General features: G+C 44.2%; 2 protein-coding genes across 2 annotated transcripts; one reads left to right on the forward strand and one right to left on the reverse strand.

Annotated features, from left to right (window-relative positions):
• The first annotated feature begins 3,893 nt into the window (after positions 1 to 3,893).
• On the forward strand, positions 3,894 to 7,154 carry LOC125511309 (DET1- and DDB1-associated protein 1). Its single transcript, XM_048676646.1, has 4 exons — positions 3,894 to 4,111; positions 4,662 to 4,719; positions 6,648 to 6,709; positions 6,816 to 7,154. The coding sequence occupies exons 1-4, from the start codon at positions 3,932 to 3,934 to the stop codon at positions 6,915 to 6,917; spliced, it is 402 nt and encodes a 133-aa protein (XP_048532603.1). The 5' UTR covers positions 3,894 to 3,931; the 3' UTR covers positions 6,918 to 7,154.
• A 6,080-nt stretch (positions 7,155 to 13,234) lies between these two features.
• Positions 13,235 to 16,999, reverse strand: LOC125511308 (probable serine/threonine-protein kinase At1g01540). The gene is made up of 7 exons (XM_048676645.1): positions 16,081 to 16,999; positions 15,451 to 15,555; positions 15,249 to 15,371; positions 14,219 to 14,389; positions 14,003 to 14,132; positions 13,706 to 13,915; positions 13,235 to 13,600 (listed from the first exon to the last, which is right to left on the reverse strand). The coding sequence occupies exons 1-7, from the start codon at positions 16,839 to 16,841 to the stop codon at positions 13,508 to 13,510; spliced, it is 1,593 nt and encodes a 530-aa protein (XP_048532602.1). The 5' UTR covers positions 16,842 to 16,999; the 3' UTR covers positions 13,235 to 13,507.
• Between the last annotated feature and the right edge of the window lie 5,737 nt (positions 17,000 to 22,736).

The following is a 22,736-nucleotide window of genomic DNA, read 5'->3' on the forward strand; positions in this document are numbered from 1 at the left end:
AATCCGCTGCCAAAATCTGAACCAAAAGCGGAAGCAATCCAGGACGTGCTTTCCAAAATCTGATTCCGCTGTGGGCCAAAATCTGAAAAGGCTGTATCAGCTGGTTTGCCAAATGACCGACATCTTTTTCACATCAGATTTTCCACAGCTGTTTTCCCACAACAGATTTTTCACAGCTGCTTTTAGAAATCCACAGCCGAACCAAACAGGACCTTAGTGTTTGTTATCAGTATCTTTTTTTTGTTGCAGTGACATCGTTAATGTAAGCAAGTTACAAGAAGTCCAGTACTATTTGTGTGTGTGTGTGTGTACATGTGCACTCAGCCCTTCTATATTCACATGATTTCAAAGCATGTTTTACTGTGATTTTGTTTCTTTACTCGGTGGAAATATACTGCAAGTGTTGTTCATTTACTTGCTTTGTTTAAATATACTACCACCCTCAACAGGCTCATTCTTTTTTCCTTTGTCTGAGTATAAACGAGACAATTATGTATGCAGTAGTGGTTGTATGACCTGATGTAATTTTAGGTGAGCAGATAGATGAAGCGTAAACCCCGAGATCATTATTGTTGGCACATATGTTTTGAGCAGACAACTAAAAGAAGGGTATACTATGCTCGACAAATGATTCCATGGCCTGATAGATGACTAAGGTATGTAACTAATTAAATGGAAAGTTGTGTGAGTTATATTTGGAATTTTTCTTCTCTTCATGGTGGCGTTGTATACTGATTCATTTTTGTTGTGCATATTTGGTAGAGCATTCAGTTAAACACTTCTACTTTGTTATTGTTTCTCCTAAAACCATATATAAGCGTGCGCTCAGGCTAGTATGTATGTTATTTGGATATATTATTGTCTGCCATTTCTCTTCACATTTAAGTCTGGCGTGCCTAATATACTGGCACGGAATGATCAATGTTGACTTCCTGGATGGGCTGTAGCCGAATAGCTTGTTTGCTTTTTACAACCTTTCCAAGGAAAGAAGTAGTTATGTTGCAGCAGTTCTAAGGCTGGACATGATGTTTGTATTGGAGATCATTGGATGCGCTGGACTGCTGGTGATTTGGAAGATACGATGTGAGTGCATTCTTCACATCTTTCACAATTCAAAGTTATCAGTTGTGACCCTTGCACGCCTTGCAATTAACGAAGCCAGTGTTGGAAGGACGCTGACGCATGTCACATAATTTTGCATAGTAGTCGAGCTTAGTGAGCCTTGATCATTCTGTTTGTACTTTTATATACTCTCTTATCTACGCAAGTTCTATATCAAGTGTTTTTATTTTGTGTTTTGTTTTTTCATGTGAGTTCTCTAGGTGTGATATGTTTGTGTAACCATAATACACTTCGCAAATTATTATTATTATTATTATTATTATTATTATTATTATTATTATTATTTGTAATATTCTCTGATGCATGATCTATGTCCCCTCGATATAGGATAATGGGAGCATTGAGAAAGGTGGGTATGGAGAACAAGAAGTCTTCTTGTGAGATGAAGATGGATAAGAAATGTTTGGCTTTGATGACGAGGTTTATTGATTGGAAATCATATGTTTGATTGTGCTCGATATGCACCTATCAACAATATAGCATCGCTTCGACCAATGTCTCGTTACATTTTTTGTTGTCCGTAGCACCATACGGTTCCTGAATATGTCTTGGCATTCTTTTTATTGTCCATAGCATCGCATGGTTCCTGACTATAACTTAAATTGACAAAATCTTGTGTGATCTCGTAGCGTAGCACGGGCATCTTACTAGTATTAAAAAACAATAAAAAAATATCATGTACAAAGATATTGACCATGCATTAAAACAAAGTTGATCTTGCATTTGGAAAAAAATGTTGACAAAAGCATTTGAAAAATGTTAAATGTTCATAGATAAAATGTTGACCATGTATTAGAAAAAATTTAACCAAGCATTGGAAAAAATTTAAATTGTGTATGTATAGGAAAAATGTTGAACATGTATTAAAAAATGTTAATCTTGTATTTGAAAATTGTTAATAAAGCATTTGAAATTTTTAAAAATGTGTATAAAAAATGTTGACTATGTATTACAAAAATGTTAAACTTGTATTGAAAAATGTTAAACCTGTATTAGAAAAATGTTATTGACATATACAAAAAAAATTAGAATGCAAACCAAAAGAAACAAAGAAAACCAAAAAAATGAAAACCAGAAAAGAAACAAAATAAACCAAAACAAGAAACTGGAAAATTAAGCCAAAGAAACCAATGAAAAAAGATTCAAAAGGAATTAAAAAAACAAAAAGGAAGAAAAGGAAACAGCAGAAAAACAAAAAAGCCAAAGAAAACCGAGTGAAATAGAGGAAATGGAGAAAGAAAAGAAAAAAGGAAAACAAAAAAACGGCTCTTTTCCCACTTCCGGAAGGATACACCTGACTTATTGAACACAAACTCTATGGACGGTCACTGGCTAACATTGCCACCGAGCAATCATGAGATCCCAGGTTCAATCCCTTGCGTGCCCCCCTTTTTTTACTCAAAATTTTGCAAATATTTGCGCTGGCGGGCTGGCCCGATTAGGCGCGTGCTCCATTTCTTACTCGTTTTTATTTGTAAATATTTGCGCCAGTGGGCCGGCCTGATTAGGCGTGACGCTTCAACGAGAGAAGCTTCGGTCTCGCTGAATGCAAGAAAAATAGTCCTCACGCCTCAGGCGGAGCCTCTCTATTTGATACCCACGAGCTTCCAATAGAAGATCTCTTGTTTCCAGGTCAAGTTAGACAAAAACACAGAAAATAAAACCAGAAAAATCCAACTTTTCAGCGAAATCACTAGTTGAAGAATACTCCTTGCAAGTATCATCCCATCTTCTTAGGTTGTGACAAGTGACGCGCTGCATGTGTGTCACTTGTCGTAACCTGAAAGTTTTCTCTTTTTTCATAGATCTGTTTATTCAAAACATTTTATCTCTTAAACCGTGCGTCCAAATCTCGAACTGTTTTCACTGTTGGATTCCTCATGTTGAGATCTTCAAAACTACATCCTATATTGATATGCTTTGACGAACTTTTTTTTCATAAAAAACTGGACAAAAAACAGAAACCGGGAGCATGGTTTTTTTCTCTTTCCGAAAGAGCCACAGCAATGCCTCCCGCAAAAGTACAAATGTGCCTCTCGCGAAAGCAAAACCGCGTCTCTCACGAAAGAAAAAAAAAACAAAAATCACATTTTTTTTCATCTCTGAGAGGCACGGCTATGCCTTTCGTGAAGATAAAATTGTGCCTCTCGCGAAAACAAAACCGTGCCTCTCGTGAAAGAAACAAAAAACAAAAGACACATTTCTTTTTCATTTTTGAGAGGCACGGCCGTGCCTCTTGTGAAAGCAAAATCATGTCTCTCGCGGAAGTAAAATCGTGCCTCTCGCGGAAGAAAACAAAAGGCACGGCCGTGCCTCTCGTGGAAGCAAAACCGTGCCTTTCGTGAAAGAAAAAAACATTTTTTTCATGCAAATTTTTTGGAACATTTTTTCCCAAAAGCTAAGGAAGACCCATGAAAACTCGAAAAGTTGAAAAAAAACGTTTAAAAAGCCGAAAATGCATGCGAAAAAATAAAAAATAAAATTCGAAGGGAGCGTCCAGAGCGTGACATGTGGCGGTGATCATTGCAAGGCTTCCGAAGAAGTGCTCGTTAATTAGTTGCTCCCAACTTTGAGTGAACGAACAAAAGAAAAAACAATAGCAAAAGAAACGAAGCAGCCGCGAACTGGGCTGGGCCATCTTTGGGCTTCATAATGAAGCCTGGGATGAGTGGGCCATAATAAAGCCTGGGATGAGTGGGCCGAAGCGGTGAAGACATGTTTCCGTGTCTCGACTCCCGACGACTTCTTTCTTGGCGTGGTCCATTACGCTGCTGACACATGTCTTGCTGTCGCCCCTCAAAGAAAAAACATGTCTGCTCTCTGCTACCAACTGTCGGCAAAGAGAGCCTGGCCGGAGCGAGCGACGGCACAGACATCGCGGTCGCGGACGGCGGCAGCGGCGATGGGAAGCCCGCTGGGCAGCTGGCCGAGCCACAACCCGCAGAACTTCAGCCAGCTCGTCCCGGCCGATCCCTCCGCCCAGCCCACGGTCGGTCAGCTCCCCTCCCCTCCCCTCCCTCTCCGTGGCAGCTCAGTTGTCTCTTCGTCCTGTCCTGCCTCGTACCACACTGCTAGCGAATCCTAGGTATGCTCGAGCCTCGATTCGGAGGGCACCTGCCTGAGCCAGGAATCAGGAGTTACTCGTACCGTGCGTGCGTCTCCACTGGAATCGTAGTACAGATGCCTAAGATTGTACCTGTCTGTTGATTCAAGCCCAACTGTCGAGCGATTGGATCATATTCACAGGGATCTTGCAGAATGAAACAAGCATTTTGGGTTAGGTCCCTTCTGGTCATGGTTATGGTGGTTGTTGCTGTGTGTACTGCAGGTCATATGTTCAGTTGATGTGGTGCTAGGTATACTAGTTTTCCTGTGCTTCTTGTCACAATGGTGTAGAATTCAGAAAGAGAAAAGGCAGACCGAAAGAAAAGAAAAAACACAGAATATGATGCTGGCACTTATAATGTTGCAAGTGTATTAGTATTTGGTTGACATGGCGCTAATGCTGATCCTCACTCTTTGTGTTTGTTTCTCACCAGAATGTCTCACCAACAACATACATTGCAGCACATAGGACAGATCCACCTCCCGATCAAGGTAATCTCTGCCCATATTCATTCAATCGATGCCTTTTTGCTGCTTCTCCGTTCTGCAAATTTAACCTGCCTGGTTTCCCCTTTACTTTTTGCGGGTGATTGAATGTATGCTCCTTCGCACTGCGTCAAATTCTCTGTATAATACTACTCCCCATGGAAAAATAGGTTTCAGCAACTTTTTGATCTGAACTAAAAGCTGTGTAGGCAGATGGATATCTTTTCTTTCAGGAGGGCATCATGTTTAGCCATGAGAGGCCAAGCACCAATAATGTGCAGCCTTTGGATGTGGCCATAATGATCCAAGAGGAGATAGTGCAGTGGCCATGGGCATATGCCTTCTCCCATGATCCTGGGCACAGTCGCAGGGACACCCTAGCTTGTTTGGGTTTTACATTTTGCCCTTTATTATATTTCTTTACAGAAGGAGTACTTGGTTTAATTTCAATCTATAATGGCAGAGCACCTCCCTTTAACTAAATCAGATAGTCCCAGGGATGTCGTGCATTTCATACGGGTCTTTAGGTTGCACTGATATGAATTCTTAGTCTACGAGTTAGCTTTTCTCTTGGGAGCATGAGGAACAGGAAGACGATATTTAGTTAAGAAGGGCTTAAAGGGCCAGGACATAACAGTGATGTCAGACTTACATTCTTTACACCCTCAAGGTAGATTCTTTAAGGTTCCCTTCAAGTTTAATTCTTAGGGAACTCCTATTAAGAGTGCCTTCGACAAGGAGATATTGTAGTGCTTGGTCCTTGAGAGGAATTGTTTGAGTTGAGTGAAAGGGGCAAGCAGTATGAATCAAGAAAATAGGTGGGTTTTCGGTTCATAGGCTTATGGGCCATTTGTCTGGTGCCTAATGAAAAATTTACCAGGCGAGGTTGAATTATCAAAAATCCTGACATGTCGGCCCAGCTGGTGAGTGAAAACTTTTTTTAGATGATTTCATCGATTGAAACCAGAGTAAAACAGAGTCTTGTTCAAAACAGACATCCAGGTGTAAATCCTCACAGAAAGGTTTTACCAAAATCTAAAGACAAGAAGAAAGTAAAAGTTGTAAAACTCTAGCATGAAGGACACACTGAAAGATAAACACTGCAACGGAGAGAGATGGTCATGGTCTATGCAAAGATCAGAGTGCCACCAGACGCGCAGCAACAGGAGCTGTTCTGGCCTTCTCCGTTGGCGTTGCCTCCGGTAGCGGCGACCAGCAGTTCACCTCCAGTGTTGAGACAGGAGTCAAGATGCTCTGTTTTGTCCTCAGCTTGTCATTCGATGGTGATGGAGGCTCATGTCAGTGAAAACTTTATTGCATACTCCTAATGAACTCTACAAAGAAAGGTTAATATAAATTAAAAAAAAGCATATATGATTGTTCTCCATTCAAAAATAGGATGTTTTTAAGCGCAGAATGCAATGACCGAGCAAACACCTGCTATATTACATGCCCTTTTTAGGCGCTGCGAGCATATATGTGAAGAAGTTATTAGCTACTAACATTGGGGAATACACAAGAACAAAAATCATCTGAATAGACCCTTAACACTGAACTTGGTAGTTTCAGAGTTGTGCCACAACTTTTGGTTGACTGAAATGCACTGAAGGCTTGCTTCATTTGGCTCATTACAGGGATCGAGCCGCTTCCTTTTTTGCCAGCTTCTGCGATACGTATTTCGTATGAACTCCCTGTGTGGCAAATTATTCCTCTGGCAGATAGATTTGTTACGAATCGCTAATGAAACTAACTGCTAGTTGTGCGTTGTGCATATCTAGTTGAGTACGTACATTAGTTTATATATACGTACACATGTAACATGTTGAAAAGTCAAATTAATTTCCCATGGAGGTGCATCCATTCGCACCGAACCACTTTTCTATCACCTTTTTTGTGGTAATTTTGTTACTGACCGGTGATCCCTGGAACTGCAGTGATCACGACGGAGCCCAGGAACATCCTGTTGAGGCATTTCTACCAGAACTCGGAGAACAAGGTGAGCTATACCACTAGCAGGGCCTCCCTGATGAAGGAAGAAGAGATAGACCAACAAGGCAACCCAGTGTTGCTAACACCGCGTGTTTATTTATGTGTGTGTGCAGCCGAGGCCGAAGAGGGCCGCCCCGGAGAGTGCTGCCCTGCGCAACGGCAAGCAGGCGCGGAGCCCCGCTGAGGGCGGAAGCCAGTCGAGCACGAGAAGCTGAGTCATCTCTGAATCTCTGCCGGTGATGGCCGGTCATACAACTCCGTCCTCATTTGTTTGAGCTTGGGAAAGGTGTGTTTGCCGCCGCAGCCTTCTTTCTCCTTTGTGTAGGTAATAATAATGTGGCCTGGCCGCACCAGCACACCAACTTGTACTCGCTCGTGGTTTGTATATTTGGATTGGATGATTTCCCTGTTTTGGCGACTGAATGAATAATTGATGTGATGTGATGTGATTATCGGTCGCTGAACCAGCTTTTCCGGTGGTCATCGTGATTATCCCATGCATCTAGCATCATTCGCGTGTCGGATTGCATCAGCATCGTCGTCAATCATTGGTGATGGCGCTTCCGTGTCCGCCGCCCGCGTTCTCTCCCGTGAGGAGAAGACGAGACGGCGACGCGGCCGTTTTGTCCCGCGTATTTATCTGTTGCGAATGGCGGTACCGGTTGGTCCGGGAGGGAGGGCGCGCGGGGTCGCTGTCGGGTGGGACAGGGACATGCAGGGCGCGCGCTCCAGCTAGGCGGACGGACAGCCGCGTGAACCGTGCTGCTGCTGCTGCTGCTGTGCGTGTCTGCCGACGCTCGCTCCGTCGCCGTCTCGCCGGAGCCGGCCGTCAAGCCACCCGGGGGAGCGAGCGCCAACGTGAGCCCCGGCCGACGCGACGGGCAGACTGGCATGGGTGGTGGTGGTGGTGGTGGTGGTGGTGGAATGTAGCCGCGAGCCGGACGCGGGTTAAGGCAGGACCGGGCGAACGCGTAGCTTATAGCTAGCTGCCAGGAGGCTCCGCATCCACATCCTCCAGCCAGCCCAGCCCAGACAGGTTCCACTTCCATGTGGCGCTGCCGCCGTCGCCGTCAGTCCCCGGCGGAGGAGGAGGATCCAGCTCGCGCCAATCCATGAGACTGATTGACTGACGGTTCCGGGTGGTCTCTCTCGGCCACCTGCAGTTTTACACGCGCACGCGTAATCGTGTCGGCAGGCAGAGGACGGCTCAGGCCTTTTGTAGTACAATGCAAGGTGTTTAGGAAAGATGTTTAGAAAAATAAATTAGGCTTTTATTCTGATACTCTCTCCGTTTCAAATTACTCAAATATTTTGAACTAAAATCACCACGAGTAATTTGGAACGGAAGAAGTACTTATTTGTATAGGATGAACGCTTAATTAGGCATGCCTTCTGTAAAAATAAATATTTGTGATAAAAAAATTCAATTTATTTTACTAAACACCTCCCCGGGCGTCACAAGGTGGTCGTTTCAGCAGCAAGACGATGCCAACAGGGTTGGGTCGTGTCCAAATTATTGGAAACCCAAATGGCTAGGGACTGACAGTCCACCCAGACCCAGTGTTGCCCTTCCATGTTCTGTCTCTGCCAGCCATCTCTTTTGTCTCTTCCCTTCTCGACCCGGTCAGGGCAGGCCAGGTCACTCATATCCCTCCAGGCCGTTTTCTTGGACGCTTGCTTCCGCACACACCACACTATAATTTTATACTCATACTCCTCTGAGTGAATGCACGACTGCAGTGCTCGGCAGCTCACACACAGCACAGCACAGAGCTAGCCGTTGATGATCAACCAAAGGGACGTCAAAACTCAAGAAACCCAATAACAGGGCAGCAACGGTGCGGCAACAGCTCAGTCACTCGCGTGGCCGGCCACGCCGATCATCACCGGCTGCTGCTGCCAGCTTATCATCTCTGTCAGCGATCAACCGTCCCTAATTTAACAAGGAAACGCAAGGTCCCAGCCACCATTCATTCTTCCATCATCTACACTTACAAAGCACACTTTAGATACATATCAGCTAACTGAGTTTCAAGTTTTGGGTCCGTCGATTTTTTTGACTGTTGATTGCTGCTCCAAGATTCGTGCTAGTTGTTTTTTTTCTTGCTGTGTGCTGTGTCCTGTATTGGGCTGGACGTTTTTTGATTGACCCCTATTTTGGGTCAGTCGATTTCTTGGTAGGCTGAAGTCTGTTACATGTTTTCTTATTAGGTTGTTTGCGTGTGTTTTTACTTTTGTTTTTTGTCGGTTTTTATGGGTATATTTTGAATGTTGGGCGAATATAAAATATATACACGTAAGTAATGTATAATGTGTGTGTAAATTGTAATTCTGTGAAAGATGCACTATTATGTGCCACTATTCATTTGTTCTTAGATTTTGTTTTTGCAAAAGTTCCACCTTTATATGCTTATTCTTGTATATTTTTAAAAAGCACATTTTTTATGTATATTTCACGCAAGTTTTGTCAGTGTTTGTTTTAGATTATTTTTTTCCCATTTTCTTTGTTCTTAAATGGTAATACCAATGCCATATATTCATTCTTTCTTTTGTGGGTATTTTTGCTTTATTTTTTATTCCAGATCTTTGTGTGTTTTAGCTTTTTTTAGTTTTTCTTCTTTATACGTTTTTTGGATGTTGAGTGTGTGTAAATATATGCACACAAGTACTACATGTATACATTATATTAGAGTATGGAAATTTCACTACTATATGTTTCTTCTTACATATTATAAAAACTGCAATTTTTGTACTGATCTTGACAAAATTTTAGTTTTAAGTTATTATTTCACTTCCTCTCTTATTTAAGGGTAATACCAATGACACTAATTCATTCCTTCTTTGAAACCTATTTTTTATGTAAATTCTACTAGTATATGTTAGTTCTTGCATAGCTACAAAAAGTGCAATTTATGTGTAAATTATGTGCAAATTTACCATGATTTATTATTTCCATTCATTTCTTCCTAAAGGGTGGTACCAATGCCACTACTTCATTCTTTTTTAGAAAATGTTATTTTGTGTGTGTTTAAATAAGTATACACACAAGTACCATACAACATGTGTGTAAATTATAGTAGAGTGCAAAATTGCAATATTATATGTTCGTTCTTTCCATATTACTAAAAGTGCAATTTCAGTGCAAACTTTATTATTTTATTTTGTTTTAGTTTTTTTCACTTTCTTTCTTCTTAAAGGGTTTCATTCTTCCATAGAAAACTTTATTGTTTTGATTTTGATTATGTTTTTCTTTTATTTCTTTAGAGGCAATACCATTCTCATTCCACTAGTATATTTTTTATTTTGTTTTTTGTTTTTAGGGTCCAAGCCAGGCTGTAAAAAACTAAGCACCTATCAAATAATTGCCCTCATAACAAGGATAAACACTCGCTCAATTTTAATGTAATGTGTGTGCGATTCATACCATTGTCTAAAAATTCCATTATTTATATCACTACTGGAATTAGCTTATTTGTCGTCAGCCAATTCTTTGCCGTCCGCTGGCTGACGGTAAAGAAGGTCTTTGCCGTCTGCTTATAGAAAACGGACGGTAAGAACTGGCTGATGGCAAAGAAGGTCTTTGCCATCAGCCAATTATTTGTTGTCCGAATCTTTGCCGTCAGCTCGCAAACGACAAAGATAGAGGTGGTCCCCACTAACGAGCTGATTAAAAAAACTTAACGGCCCTCCTCTTTGTCGTCTGCTAGCGGATGGCAAAGACAAACAAAGCGGACGGCAAAGGTGGGGCGGACGGCAAAGAACTAACCTAACTAGCGGCCGATCCCCACCCCGCCCTCCATCTCTCTGTTTCTCTCCCTCTCTCCTCCCCGACAAACACAGCCACCACCGCCGCCCTCCGCTAGCTGACGGCAAACATGCCACGTGGCAGCTACCTGTGATTCCTGGGACTGGCATGTTTGAGCACTTTGTCGTCCGCTGGCTGATGGCAAAGCACGCCGTTAACCCCTAACGGATCTCACCCCACCTCACTGTCCTCAACGGTCTTTGCCGTCTGCTGGCCACCAACGGCGGACGGCACAACCCTTTGCCGTCCGTTTCCAGGAAGCGGACGGCAAAGAAGGACTTTGCTGGCACGTGTTCAGACGGAGAGTTTGCCGTCTGTTGGCGGACGGCAAAGAAGTTTGCCGTCCGTGATCCATGCATTTGCCGTCCGCCATGGCGGACGGCAAAGAAGCTGATTCCAGTAGTGTATGCTTATTTTTGCATATCATGAAACAGTGCAATTTCTGTGCCAACCGTGTGCAATTTTCTATCATTGTTTGTTTTATGTGTAGTCCCATATGCACGGGCATGCAGGTAGTTTTTCAGCCAACATGCGAAGCTAGCTCATGTCCAGATGTGCTTCTAGGAACTACTAGTTAGGCAATTTTGTGGTAGTTTTTGTTTTTTGTCGATTTTTGGCTAAATGTAATTATATACAAACAAATGTCATATCATATGTGCCAAACTTGCATGATTATATGATTGTTTTGCATATTACGATAAAACCGCAATTCCGTGCCAAGTTGTGCGCAAGTTTTTTGTCTTCTTCTTAAAGGAAATACATTATTTTAGTTACACTATGTGTAAATTATAGTAGAATATGAAAAAAATTACTATTATATGCTTATTCTTTGCATATTTTCGTAAAGTGCAACTTTAGTGCAAATTGTGTGCAAGTTTTGAAAGTTTTTTTCTTTCTCGTTTTCTTTCTTCATAAAGGGTTTCATTACTACTTAGAGAACTTCATTATTATGATTTGTTTTAGTTTTTTTTTGTGAAATGGTAATACCAATGCCATGAATTAATTCTTCCATAGAAAACTCTTTTTTAGTTTTTTTTCATTTTTTGATTTTGCTTTACTTTTCATTACTTTTCTTGTGTATGGGTAATATCGGTGCCACTAATCCGTTACTTTTAGAAATCACTTTTTTTTGTGGAAATCTCACTATAATATGCTCAGTTTTGCATAGTAATAATAAGTTTTCCATATATATGTATGTATAACAATAAATATGTGTGAGAGTGCTATTCATCGGTGAGATCGCACATGTATAAAAATAAATATACATCTGTGAGATTGTACATATAGCCACAAACCATTGCATGCAAATATGTGTGAGAGTGCTATTCATCGGTCATCTTGTTGTCATCATTGTGTATATTATAAAATAGTGCAAATTCTGTGCAAACCTTGTGCAAATTTTGTTATCATTTTTTCTTCTTAAAGGGTACCTATGCCACTAATTCTTTCTTTCTTAGAAAACTTCATTATTTGGAATTTTTTTCTTGAAGGGTAATACTAATGCCACTGATTCATTTCTTCTTAGGAAACTTCTTTGTTGTGAAAATTCCACAATTATTATTGCATATTATTAAAAAAACCGCAAGTTCTATATAAATTGTGTGCTAATTATGTCATTATAAGAAAGCGCAAGTTATATGTAGAAAAGTGCATATTTTTTTCTAAACAGATTTTTTTATGTTGTCATTATGTAAACGCACAACCTGTGTGTAAGTCTGACATGCATTGGTCCTTACTCATTGGGCGCTGCCTCAACTAGATATTGCAGTGCGGCAACACGTCTCTTTGTGGTTGAGTCAATGGCCTCGTTTGACGATTTCTAGCGCTTCGTGGATGTTCTCTACTTGCAGTTTGGGCCCGATGTCATTGCTGGGCGTTGTTGGCTGCTACTTCCTTCGTTCCTAAATATAAGTCTGTTTAGATATTTCAATAGGGACTACATAAGAATGAATATAAACGTATTTTAAAGTGTAGATTCATTCATTTTGCTTCATATGTAGACTATTGAAATCTCTAAAATGACTTATATTTAGGAACGGAGGGAGTAGATTAGTGCACCTGCATGCTGCCTAATTTCAATCAAATTGCTAATCTGTATGTCGTACGTAGCTGTGGCAGGGAGCCAACACATGCCCAGGGGCCAATCGACTGAACCAAAATTTAATTTATTTTCAGTCGACTGACATGTAGTCAGTCCTTACAAAGCAACAAGCTACACCTAAGCTGTTGACCGGCAGGAAAATAGAACTCCTATCCCATAAACTGGATGGAAAAAAGGTACTCCTGCTAGTAGAGATGAACACGGTACACGATCAGGTCATCAGGACAGGACGAAGCCGACAAGGACTGGCCCAGATGCTGTTTTTACTGAGTCGCCAGATGCGGTACAGTGGACGGCCAAAAAGAGCATTCAGCCAAACCAATGGCGATGATGATAAACAACAATGGCTTTGTCAGCATCTATCTTCATCAGAGAGTGTGCATGGTGCAAATGGCATGTGACCTCACGTGCAGCCAGCAGCAAGAACAAGGAGGCATGATCACTGCCTCATCTTCCAGTGCCAGGAATCATAAGACCAAGTGCTGCTAGATCAGCAGTAGCAGAGGGCACAAAAACAAAGCAACACTTGCAATTAGCTAGTGGGTTATCATTAAGACTGCCATGAGCGTCAGCTGGGGGTGTTAGTCACAAGTCACAAGTCAGAGGAGAACACCATCAGCCTGCACTTGTGCGGTTCAACAAGTGAGTATATCAAGAACTGTCATAGAACGATGCTCGCACATATAATACAATCAAGAGCAAGGAGGGGGGTTGAGTTGGTTATGTATCATAAGTACTATGAGATCCAATCAGGGGCCAAAAAATAATGCAATCACCACATGCTTGGTTAATTAATGGTACCATACGTACGTACATATCTAGCAAGAGGCAGTCCATCCGGACAAACTCAGATCATGTCCCGGCGGCTCGGCATCGTCGTTCTTCTGTCCTTCCCATCATCATCTGTACCGTTGGTTCTCGCGCTTGCTCAGGCTCCCATCCTCCATCGAGCTGGATCTGTCAGTTGCCGCATCCCTTCGGGGCTTCCTGTCCTGCACATTTCATTCGTTGCAGTTGACAATGCGAGTAACTGAGCACTGATGTTGAGCGAATGAAAGATTATAGCAAGGTTGCCGAGATAGTAGGAAGAAACATACGTCGCGGGGGTTTAGGTCCTCCATCTCCAGCATGTGGATCACATGCCCCATTTTAGGCCGCTTATGGCCATCGGGGTCGACGCAGCGAAGGGCGACCAGAAGAGCCCGCTTCAGGGTTTTCGGGGAAGGCCTCTCGGGGAGCTTGGGGTCGACCACTTCCTCTGCTTTCCTCTCAGCCACCATGTTCTTCAGCCACTCGATCAAGTTCACCTGGAAAATACAAGAATTTAGCTTCATCGGGCCGCCTCCACAGTTCTGAAAAGAAACTAATAGAAATGGGCTAAAAAAAAAGCTTACCTCTCCAGCTGACCTAGTATAATCTACAGGAGATCTACCAGTTATGATCTCCATCAAAAGAACGCCAAAGCTATACACATCGCTCCTCTCAGTTAACATTCCGGTGCTGGCGTATTCAGGCGCCACATAGCTGCAACATAAAGCAAAAGGTTCAGTCATAACAAGATATACAACCTTTTCTGCATCACCGAGCACTAAAAGACTATCGACACTAACCCAAAGGTTCCCATAACACGGGTGGTAACATAGCTTTCCTCCGAGCACAGCAATTTTGCAAGCCCAAAATCCGATACTTTAGCATTCCACTGCTTGTCGATGAGAATATTGCTAGATTTGACGTCGCGGTGGACAACCTTCGGTTCCAGCCCTTCGTGAAGATAGGCCAGCCTGGGCAAGCAAAATCGGGTGTCAGAGGTAACGAATTTAACTATCACATCCAGCATTGAAGAGAGCTGTTGAGGTTGTTTAAGCAAACCACTGGCAATATTACTTCCAGGCAAAGAATATAACAGCTAGAGTGCTTGCGAGTGCACATGATGCTTCAGTTCAGGCTTTGACCGCTAAACAGAATCACAATGTTCTATTCTACAAACATACGCAAGCTAAACAAAATATTAACAAATACTAGTACATTAGAGTGCTAGAGGGAGAACCTCAAACTATCTCAAACCGGGTGCCCTGTCTAAAATAAAGCTGGCAGCGGGAAAGCAAAGGGAAGGAGGCATGCAAGATAAGCACATGCCATGTCTCAGAAGCTAAAGACCTTTTTCTCCTATTTAAATGGGTATGAAATTCAAATTGTTTTCAGAAGTAAAATGAAACGCTAGTACCATAATTTTTACATATCTGTGAAACATAGGTTGCAATCAGTTGTCTCTTTCTCTAAACTCTTAAAAGGGAATATGTGCATGTCAAGAAATAGGTCCTAACAAAACTTGTGAGTGAAGCATCTGAATTCCTTGGGACAGCGAATCTCACCAGAACTCGGCTCCATCATCCTAACCGAGACGCATGTCTCGTAACAGAACAGACCTAAACATGCCAGCTAGCACCTTTGTCTTCCAAGAAACTAAAATGCTAATGACCTATATTTGGTTTATTTCTTCAGTCACAGCCTAGCAACACACAGTAACCACCGTATATACAGATGGAGCTAAACTATAGAATGATGAGGAAGATTATAGTCCAAGAAATAGCACTTGGCAAACCCATTTAGTAAGGTGAAATAACAGTGAAGAAGCATGACCCTTTAGCGGTTCCGATAATTATGTTCATCCTCATATCCCAGGTCAATGGGCTCTCTTCCCCAATCTCGCCATGAAGCCACTGATCGAGATTGCCGTTGTCGACATACTCGTAGACAAGCATCCTGTTAAGTTCAACCACATTAGAAGAGAAATTCGGAAACTGGTTCACAAATTGAGGAAGAGATTGCAAATGCATTTTACCTGTAGGCACCCTCCACGCAGTAGCCGAGCAGCCTGACGAGGTTCTTGTGCCGGACACGGCCGATCGTTTCGACCTCCACCTTGAACTCCTTTTCAGCCTGGCCCCTGATGCAAAAGCAGGGATGTGGACATCAGAGTATGGGGGGAGAAACGGATATTTTTATCAGAGTATGGGACGGGGTGAGAAATGGAACAGCCTTCGAATCCTAGAAATGTGCGCAGTGTTTAAAATGCGTCACGGAAACCGCGGAGAATCGAATGCGGATGGGCACACGGAAAGAGAGTGAATGATGCCGGACCGGTGATTTGAAAATTTTTATTGAGCCCCACAATCCAACAGTTCATCGGTAAAGCACAACAATTTCATGAAAAAACAGGAACAAGATCAAGGCAAAAGACAGTGGATGGGTATTTGCTTCAAAGATTTGTTTTCCCCCAAATCAAATCACGCAGCAAGAGGAATTCACTCTGGCCGATGGATTCATTTTTATGAGGGGAGACCAAAACACAGAAATTGTAGGGGATTCATTTGAGCATCAAAGCGTAGGGGATTTATGTTTCAATTCAAATCGAACAGCTCAAAGGAGATAAACACGCAGAAACTTTCGGGATATGAGGTCACGAGGTTACCTATTATTGAGCAGATTCTTGACGGCAATGATGGTGGAATCTTGCAGCGTGCCTCTGTAGACAATCCCGTAGCCCCCCTCGCCGATCACATTCTCCTCGGCGAGCCCGTCGGTGGCTTCCTCCAGCTCCCGGAGCGTGAACCAGTGGCCCCACCCGAGGTGCGACACCTCCGGCCCCATCGCGCCGCTCCCGGCGCTCCTCGGCGTGGCCAGGTCCCGCTCGCTCCCGCCGCTCGTGGTGGCCGACAGGCCGCTGGCCGCCGTGGAGCGCTTGGACCCCGCGGGCATCGCCGGGAGCTGCGCCCTCTGCTGCTGCAGCGTCTGCGTCTGCGGCGGCGGCGGCTCCGCCTTGGCCATCTGCGCCGCGGCGGGCTGCGGCAGCGGGGTCGGCGCCGGCTGCTGGTGCTGCTGCCGGCGCACGATCTCCTGGATGTCCTTGGCCGGCGTGGGCGCGTGCTGGTGCTGCAGGTGCTGCTGCTGCTTGAGGGGCTTGGCGTCGGCGGGGTGGTAGAGATTGGCCGCGCGGCGGCCCCGGCGGCGGCGCGAGAGGCAGAGGAAGAGCAGCAGGAGCACGAGCACGATGGCGGCGCCGACGGCGATGCCCATGAGCACCCAGAGGCGGAGGCCGAAGACGGGCGTGCGCTGCGACAGCCACGTGTTGAGGTACCCCGCGCTCCACGGCGACGGCGCCGCCTGCTGCTGCTGGCGCCGCGGCGTCTCCGACTGCAGCAGCAGCCTCCTCCCCACCGCCGCCGCCGCCATCGCCACGGCTCTAGCTGCTGCTGCTGCTGACGACCACGATGGGGCAGAGTCGCTTGGGAGGTTGGGATTCTTCTCCGGCCGCTTACATGCGCGGCTGACTCCACGGGAGATTGGTTTGGGGGGCAGGGGAGCGTCCGGCGTGGGTACGCTTTGCCGTGTGGGGTTAGCATTTTGTAGAGGCGCAGCAGGGTTCTGCCGTTACTGGTCAGCCCGTTGCCTTCGCCCAATGACACGTGGGCCCGGGTGGCTGTGGACCCAGGGGCAGTGAGGTCACTGTGGCGCTGCGGTGGGGCCAGAGGCAAGCCGGGTATGGTTTTGGGATCGGCCTTTAAAATGTGGGAGCCATGAGAATGAGATTTATTTCATCTTTCTTTTGGGAAAAGAATGTGTGAAAGCCAAGCCATGCATGGTGCCATTTTTGCTGGATTTATTTACTGCTTCTATTATGTGCTACTCCTAGTTCAACTTTTGTCAATGATAGTTGCATTAGTGGTATGTTATGCGTGCATGTAATCACCTTTTGCAACATTTCATTTTTGCCTAGTTGTCTGTGTCTTCTGCTTTGTGAGATCAAAGAGTGTGCTTTATCACCACTTGGAATCAATATGGTGGTGGGATCTTTTGTTCTAAATAGGATTTGTGTTGGTTGGTGGTTGGATGCCATACGTTCCAAAATTGTTGCCATCGTTGATTTTTTACTGGTAATGAAATGTTAAATTTGGCACTAGGAATATTGCTAGGGGTGTCAATTAATGGGACTGTGTGATCTATACATATCAATAAATGTGTACGTGCAATGCATATTGATATTAGGCAGTATATTAACTGCGTGTGGATATCAGGTAGTAGATATCGTCTTGCATGTTAATTATGTGATTAATTCTAACATTTTTATTTGGTATGATATTAATGGCACGGTAAACATGTTGAGCGCTCGTCATTGGAGCAGTCTAGGTTGTTGGATTGACCTTGTTTGACGGTCAAGATTATTCGGACATGCCTCTTTGTGTCTTTTTATATATTGGTATAGATATAAATATAGCCATAGATAGATATAGATGTAGATGTAGATATTAATATAGACATAGATACATAGATTTATACACACGAGGTGTGTGGATTAAAGCCTTAGTAATGTGAGGTTCTTAATTTAGGTCAAACCTTAGTCAATTCCAACATGTGATTGGTAGGCACTTATAAACCAAAATTCATGATAATCGAATGAGACAATCGTTTTGATGACTAGTGCTAGTGTTTCATGTGACGGTTATAGGTCATTCATGAATGCAAGTCATCCATACATAGAAATCAACAACTATTTGCATCTACGAAAGACTGGCATAGACATACTTATAGATGGAGAAATGATTATTGAGATTGCGAGACTTATACATGTTTACACGCACCCAGTGAAAAACAAGTGTATGTTCTATTTAGTGAGGTAGGCGAATATATTTCAGGAACCGTAAATAATTCAATAGTCTTTAGTCAAGATGATTAAAACTTCTCTCCCCGGAGAATAAAAAGAGAGAGATTAGAACGTCTCTTGATCTGAATGTCATATAGAGATTGTTATATGAAGACATGGTATGGTTGATATAGAAATTAACTGACTACTCCCTCCTTTCCGGTTTATAGGGCTTATCTCAAAATTTTAGTTTTTCCATTTCATAAGGCTCAATTTGGTTTTTTTCCATCACATGTTCAGATTCCAAGATGCATTAAATCATTGCATGCAAGTACTAAGAGAAAATTGACCAATGCATGTAATTTATGCATGCATGCATTGCAATTAATGCATTGGTAAACATACTTTTTTAAAGAAAACAAAAGCATTAATTAAGTGCTTTTGCAAACTACAAAAAGTATTTCACCACTCATCATCTACGTTGGTTGGTGACAATTTTGAATTGAGCCTTATAAACCGGAAAGGAGCGAGTATCTTGTTTACTCCGTACTAGTGCTATATAGATGTGGATGCAGATGAACATTGAGATACATCAAAATCGATGGCTAGTGACCGTATGAGACGACTAGGATGATCGTCTCCCTTCATCTGATGGTTATCTTCCCATCATGAATACGTGCTATATATGTCTGATCTGATGTAGAAACAAACAGCTCGTGCATTTACTACAGACCTGTCACCTGTGTAGGCATCACATAGTTGTAGATGTAGGTACAAATATTGATAGATCCAGAAACAATCGCCAAGATGGGGAGATATGCATTTACAAATATTTAGTGAGCAGTAGAGGTCTCATTAATTCGAAATGGAAAATCTTTCATTTATGCGTGTCGATTAGTTAAAATCTCGAATGTCCACTGGTTGAAGCACGTGGTTTGGCTTAGAGCTGTAAAACTGATCATACCTCGGGCGAGACTTGACAAAGCCCAGCCCAAAACAAACATGTGAACATCATGTTTTCGCATTTAAAATAATTACTTTGAGGGCATAAAAATAGTACTAGTGCTATATTACACACGTCTATTTTTATTTGAGTAAAACGATGTTTTTTTGCCAAGCTCAAGCTTTGTTTGGGATTTTGGGCCGGGCTTCTGGCGGCAAAGATCTCGAGGCCGAGCCTGGCCTGAATGTCAGGCTTGTTGGACCGGGCTGCCCATGAACAGGTTTAATTAGTTTGGAGTCGCGATACTGACAATGCGCATTTTCGCCACTTGCGTGTGTGTCATTGTGTGGACCATGCATGTAATCGGAGGAAAACGGAGACGTGTTGTAATGGGTTTGCAGGACACATGAATGAAGAACCTAATTAGCCAGCCCTGGAATGTCCACAAACCACCTAACTAATTCAGCGTGCACATCCGCAACCAATCAATCATATACATAGCAGCACTCGGCAAAAAAGAAAATCAAGAATCAATCATATTGTTGTTTGTAGGTCTTTACGTCTGTTCGTGTGGTCTTCGTTAATTGTGGATCGACTTGAACTTTGTATTTCCGTTATGATGAGTAATGGAAAGAGGTGGCGCCCGGCTCAAAAAAAAATGCTGGCTGGATATGTATGTATGTACAACATCGGTATGTCTCATTTTTCAGATGCAGAGGCCCGGAGTCGTTCTCCTTTTCTAAAAAAATTGGTATGTCCCAACAAGTAGTGCTGCTCCCCGGGGCCCGCCCCTGGCCTGGACCGATGGATGGATGGACTCCAGTCCAAAGACCCCGTGGGATTTGGACTTGGGCTAGCCAGTTAGGTGACGCGCTCCTCCAAGATTTGCACCGCACGGACAGCTCGGCGTACGCGCCGGGGAATGCAGCCAGCCAGCCGGGCTGGGATTGCGGCACGGCCCTCCCAGCCTCAAGAAAGAGAGAGTTCACGAGTGTGATGGACAGCGGGCACCAGCCAGACAGGCCGTCGATTCGAGCCCATGGTTGGTTTGGCCGGCTCGTCCCATCCGTTTCCCGTCCCATGTGACCGACCGACGGCGAGGAGAGGCTTCCGAAATCTGGCGTTTCCGCTGCCGGTCCCGTCCCGGCGTTTGGAGGATGCGGAAGCCGGGCGTGCTTTCTCGCTCAGGCCAGCCAGGGGTGCCGCCTCGCGATCGACCGCGGGATGGTTGCTACCAACGCCTTTTGCCTCGACAGCTCGGTGGTTTGTTTTGTCTGCGACTGTGTGAGTAGGCGCTTAGAGCATCTCCAATAGCTTGTCTATATGGATATCTATACTCGTTTTTCACGACGTGAGCTTAAAATAGGCGTCCAACAGCTTGCCTATATGATCGTTCAAATATACACATCCTCTAAATTGGCCTCTGACAATGTCCATGCTTGGACAATGTGAAGGCGTTGTCTAAACTCAGCTGCAGTCATGATTTCTTCCTCTTCCTAGCGATGGCCTACTTGTCATGGTCTCTGTATATAGACATTCTGATGCAAAACTGGATGTGTATATGAGGAAATCTTTTTAAACCATTGTCTATATGAATATATAGACATCCAAATATACACATGCTATTGAAGATGTGGTTAGTTGCTGTATTGTCGGTCGTCATGTTTGGTAGCAGCGGCGATGAACCAACGAATTGCCCGAGCCACACGCAAGTTAAGGCTCGATCAATTTGCGGCTCCGAGAATAATACTCCCTCTTAGTGATATAAGAGTATTTATATTATTATTTTTAATGATCTAAATGCTCTTATATTAATTTACGAAAAAAGTACTGTAGTATGTAATCACGCGGAGGCGGAGAATCAACCAGTGTATATATGTACCCTTGTTCATATATGTAGAGCCTAATTCGTTTCTTAAGACATCCATTGATTTTTGGTACAATTAATAGTATATGAGACATATATAATGTCCAAAATTATATCATTGAAAAGCTCTTTTCACATACGAATTTAACAGTGTATTTTGTGTAACTTACATGTCATATATCATTGTTTTAGATCTTCAAAAAAAATATCATTGTTTTATAATATATGCAATCATAGTTAGCCTTAAAAGCCGCATTAGGCTTTATGTATATATTTGATAGAGGGAGTATATTAGAGCCTGTTTGGTTTCAATAAGTCACCCGACTTATAAGTCAGGTGACTTAAAACTAGTGACTTATAAGTCACGTATGTTTGGTTGTCACCTGACTTATAAGTCACCTGACACACTTTTCCACATCAATCAACATCATGCAGGTGGTGGGACCCACGCAAAAGGGGGTGACTTATAAGTTTTAAGTTGGGGTGGAGCAACTTATGACTTATAAGTTGGGGTGACTTATAAGTCGGGTCTGTTTGGCAAAATAAGTCATTTTTTTATTTTTTGACTTATAAATTGATGACTTATTTGAAACCAAACAGACCTTTAATATTAGTTAATTAAATACTACTCAAGCAAGCAGTTGGGCGATGGATGCATTCGCACCCCCGTCGGCCCATGCATCCCGTCCCATCGTTGGGTGCACAATCTTTCCTATCCCGTCCGCGTCCGCCTCCGGCCACGCCACGGACGTCGATCCAAGCCGCTCGCCCACCGGCCACCAGCTGCTGCTTCTTCCCTTTGACAGCTTCCCGTTTGGTCGACTGACTCTCTCACTCGCCTCCATCGCCGTCGCCCGCCGCGCCCGTCGGCATAGAGACAACAACATCAGCACAGCACGTCGGCGCCGGACGCGCGAACACAAAGCCACGAACGCGAGAGCGAGCCGACGGTCGCCGCGGCTGCTCTCTATCTGACCTGGTTCCAGCCAGGTGCACCGTCCGTCCGTACGACGCACAGGTTCCTTTTTTTTTTCGTTCAGCTCTAGCTTTGCCTTTGCTCGGGCCAAACGGATGACAATGAAGGGATAGATGAACATCACCAAGCATTTCTTCTTCTGCACCGGGGACACAAGAGCAACTCCAACCACAGCCGTCCGTTTGAATCGGTGCAGACAGAAAAGGCGGCCCAACGCGCTGACCTAAACGAACGCGCGTCCGTTTTTCGTTCGCGGGCGACCCATTTCCGGCCCATTTTTGAGCCTAATTTGCGTCGGCGCGGACACGCGACGGACGCGCGCTCGCTCGCCTACTCCTGTCCCCGGGCCTGCTCGTCTGTGACACATTGGCCTTCTCTCCCCCCAGCCAAAAAGCAACTCTCGCCCCCGCCTCCTCCGTCACCGACGTCGCCGCCCATTTTGCCGGCGACTCTTCTAGCTGCCGCGCCTCCACATCCGCCCAGCAACGCTGCCCCTGCCCCCAGTCGCCCGCCGTCGCCGTTTTGCCGCCGGGGAGCAAGCTGGTTCCCCGCCGCTGTTTACCCCACCGCCCAGCCGCCCCGCGACCAAGTAGACGCGTCGCCGCCCCAGCCATAGACGACTAGCACGCTCGTCGGACGCCATCACACTCGTCGGACGCCGGCCGGGCAGCTAGCTGGTCTGTGGGCGCCGCGTCTTCCCT

This window comes from Triticum urartu, chromosome 5, assembly GCF_003073215.2.
Source record: "Triticum urartu cultivar G1812 chromosome 5, Tu2.1, whole genome shotgun sequence".
Lineage (NCBI taxonomy): Eukaryota > Viridiplantae > Streptophyta > Magnoliopsida > Poales > Poaceae > Triticum > Triticum urartu.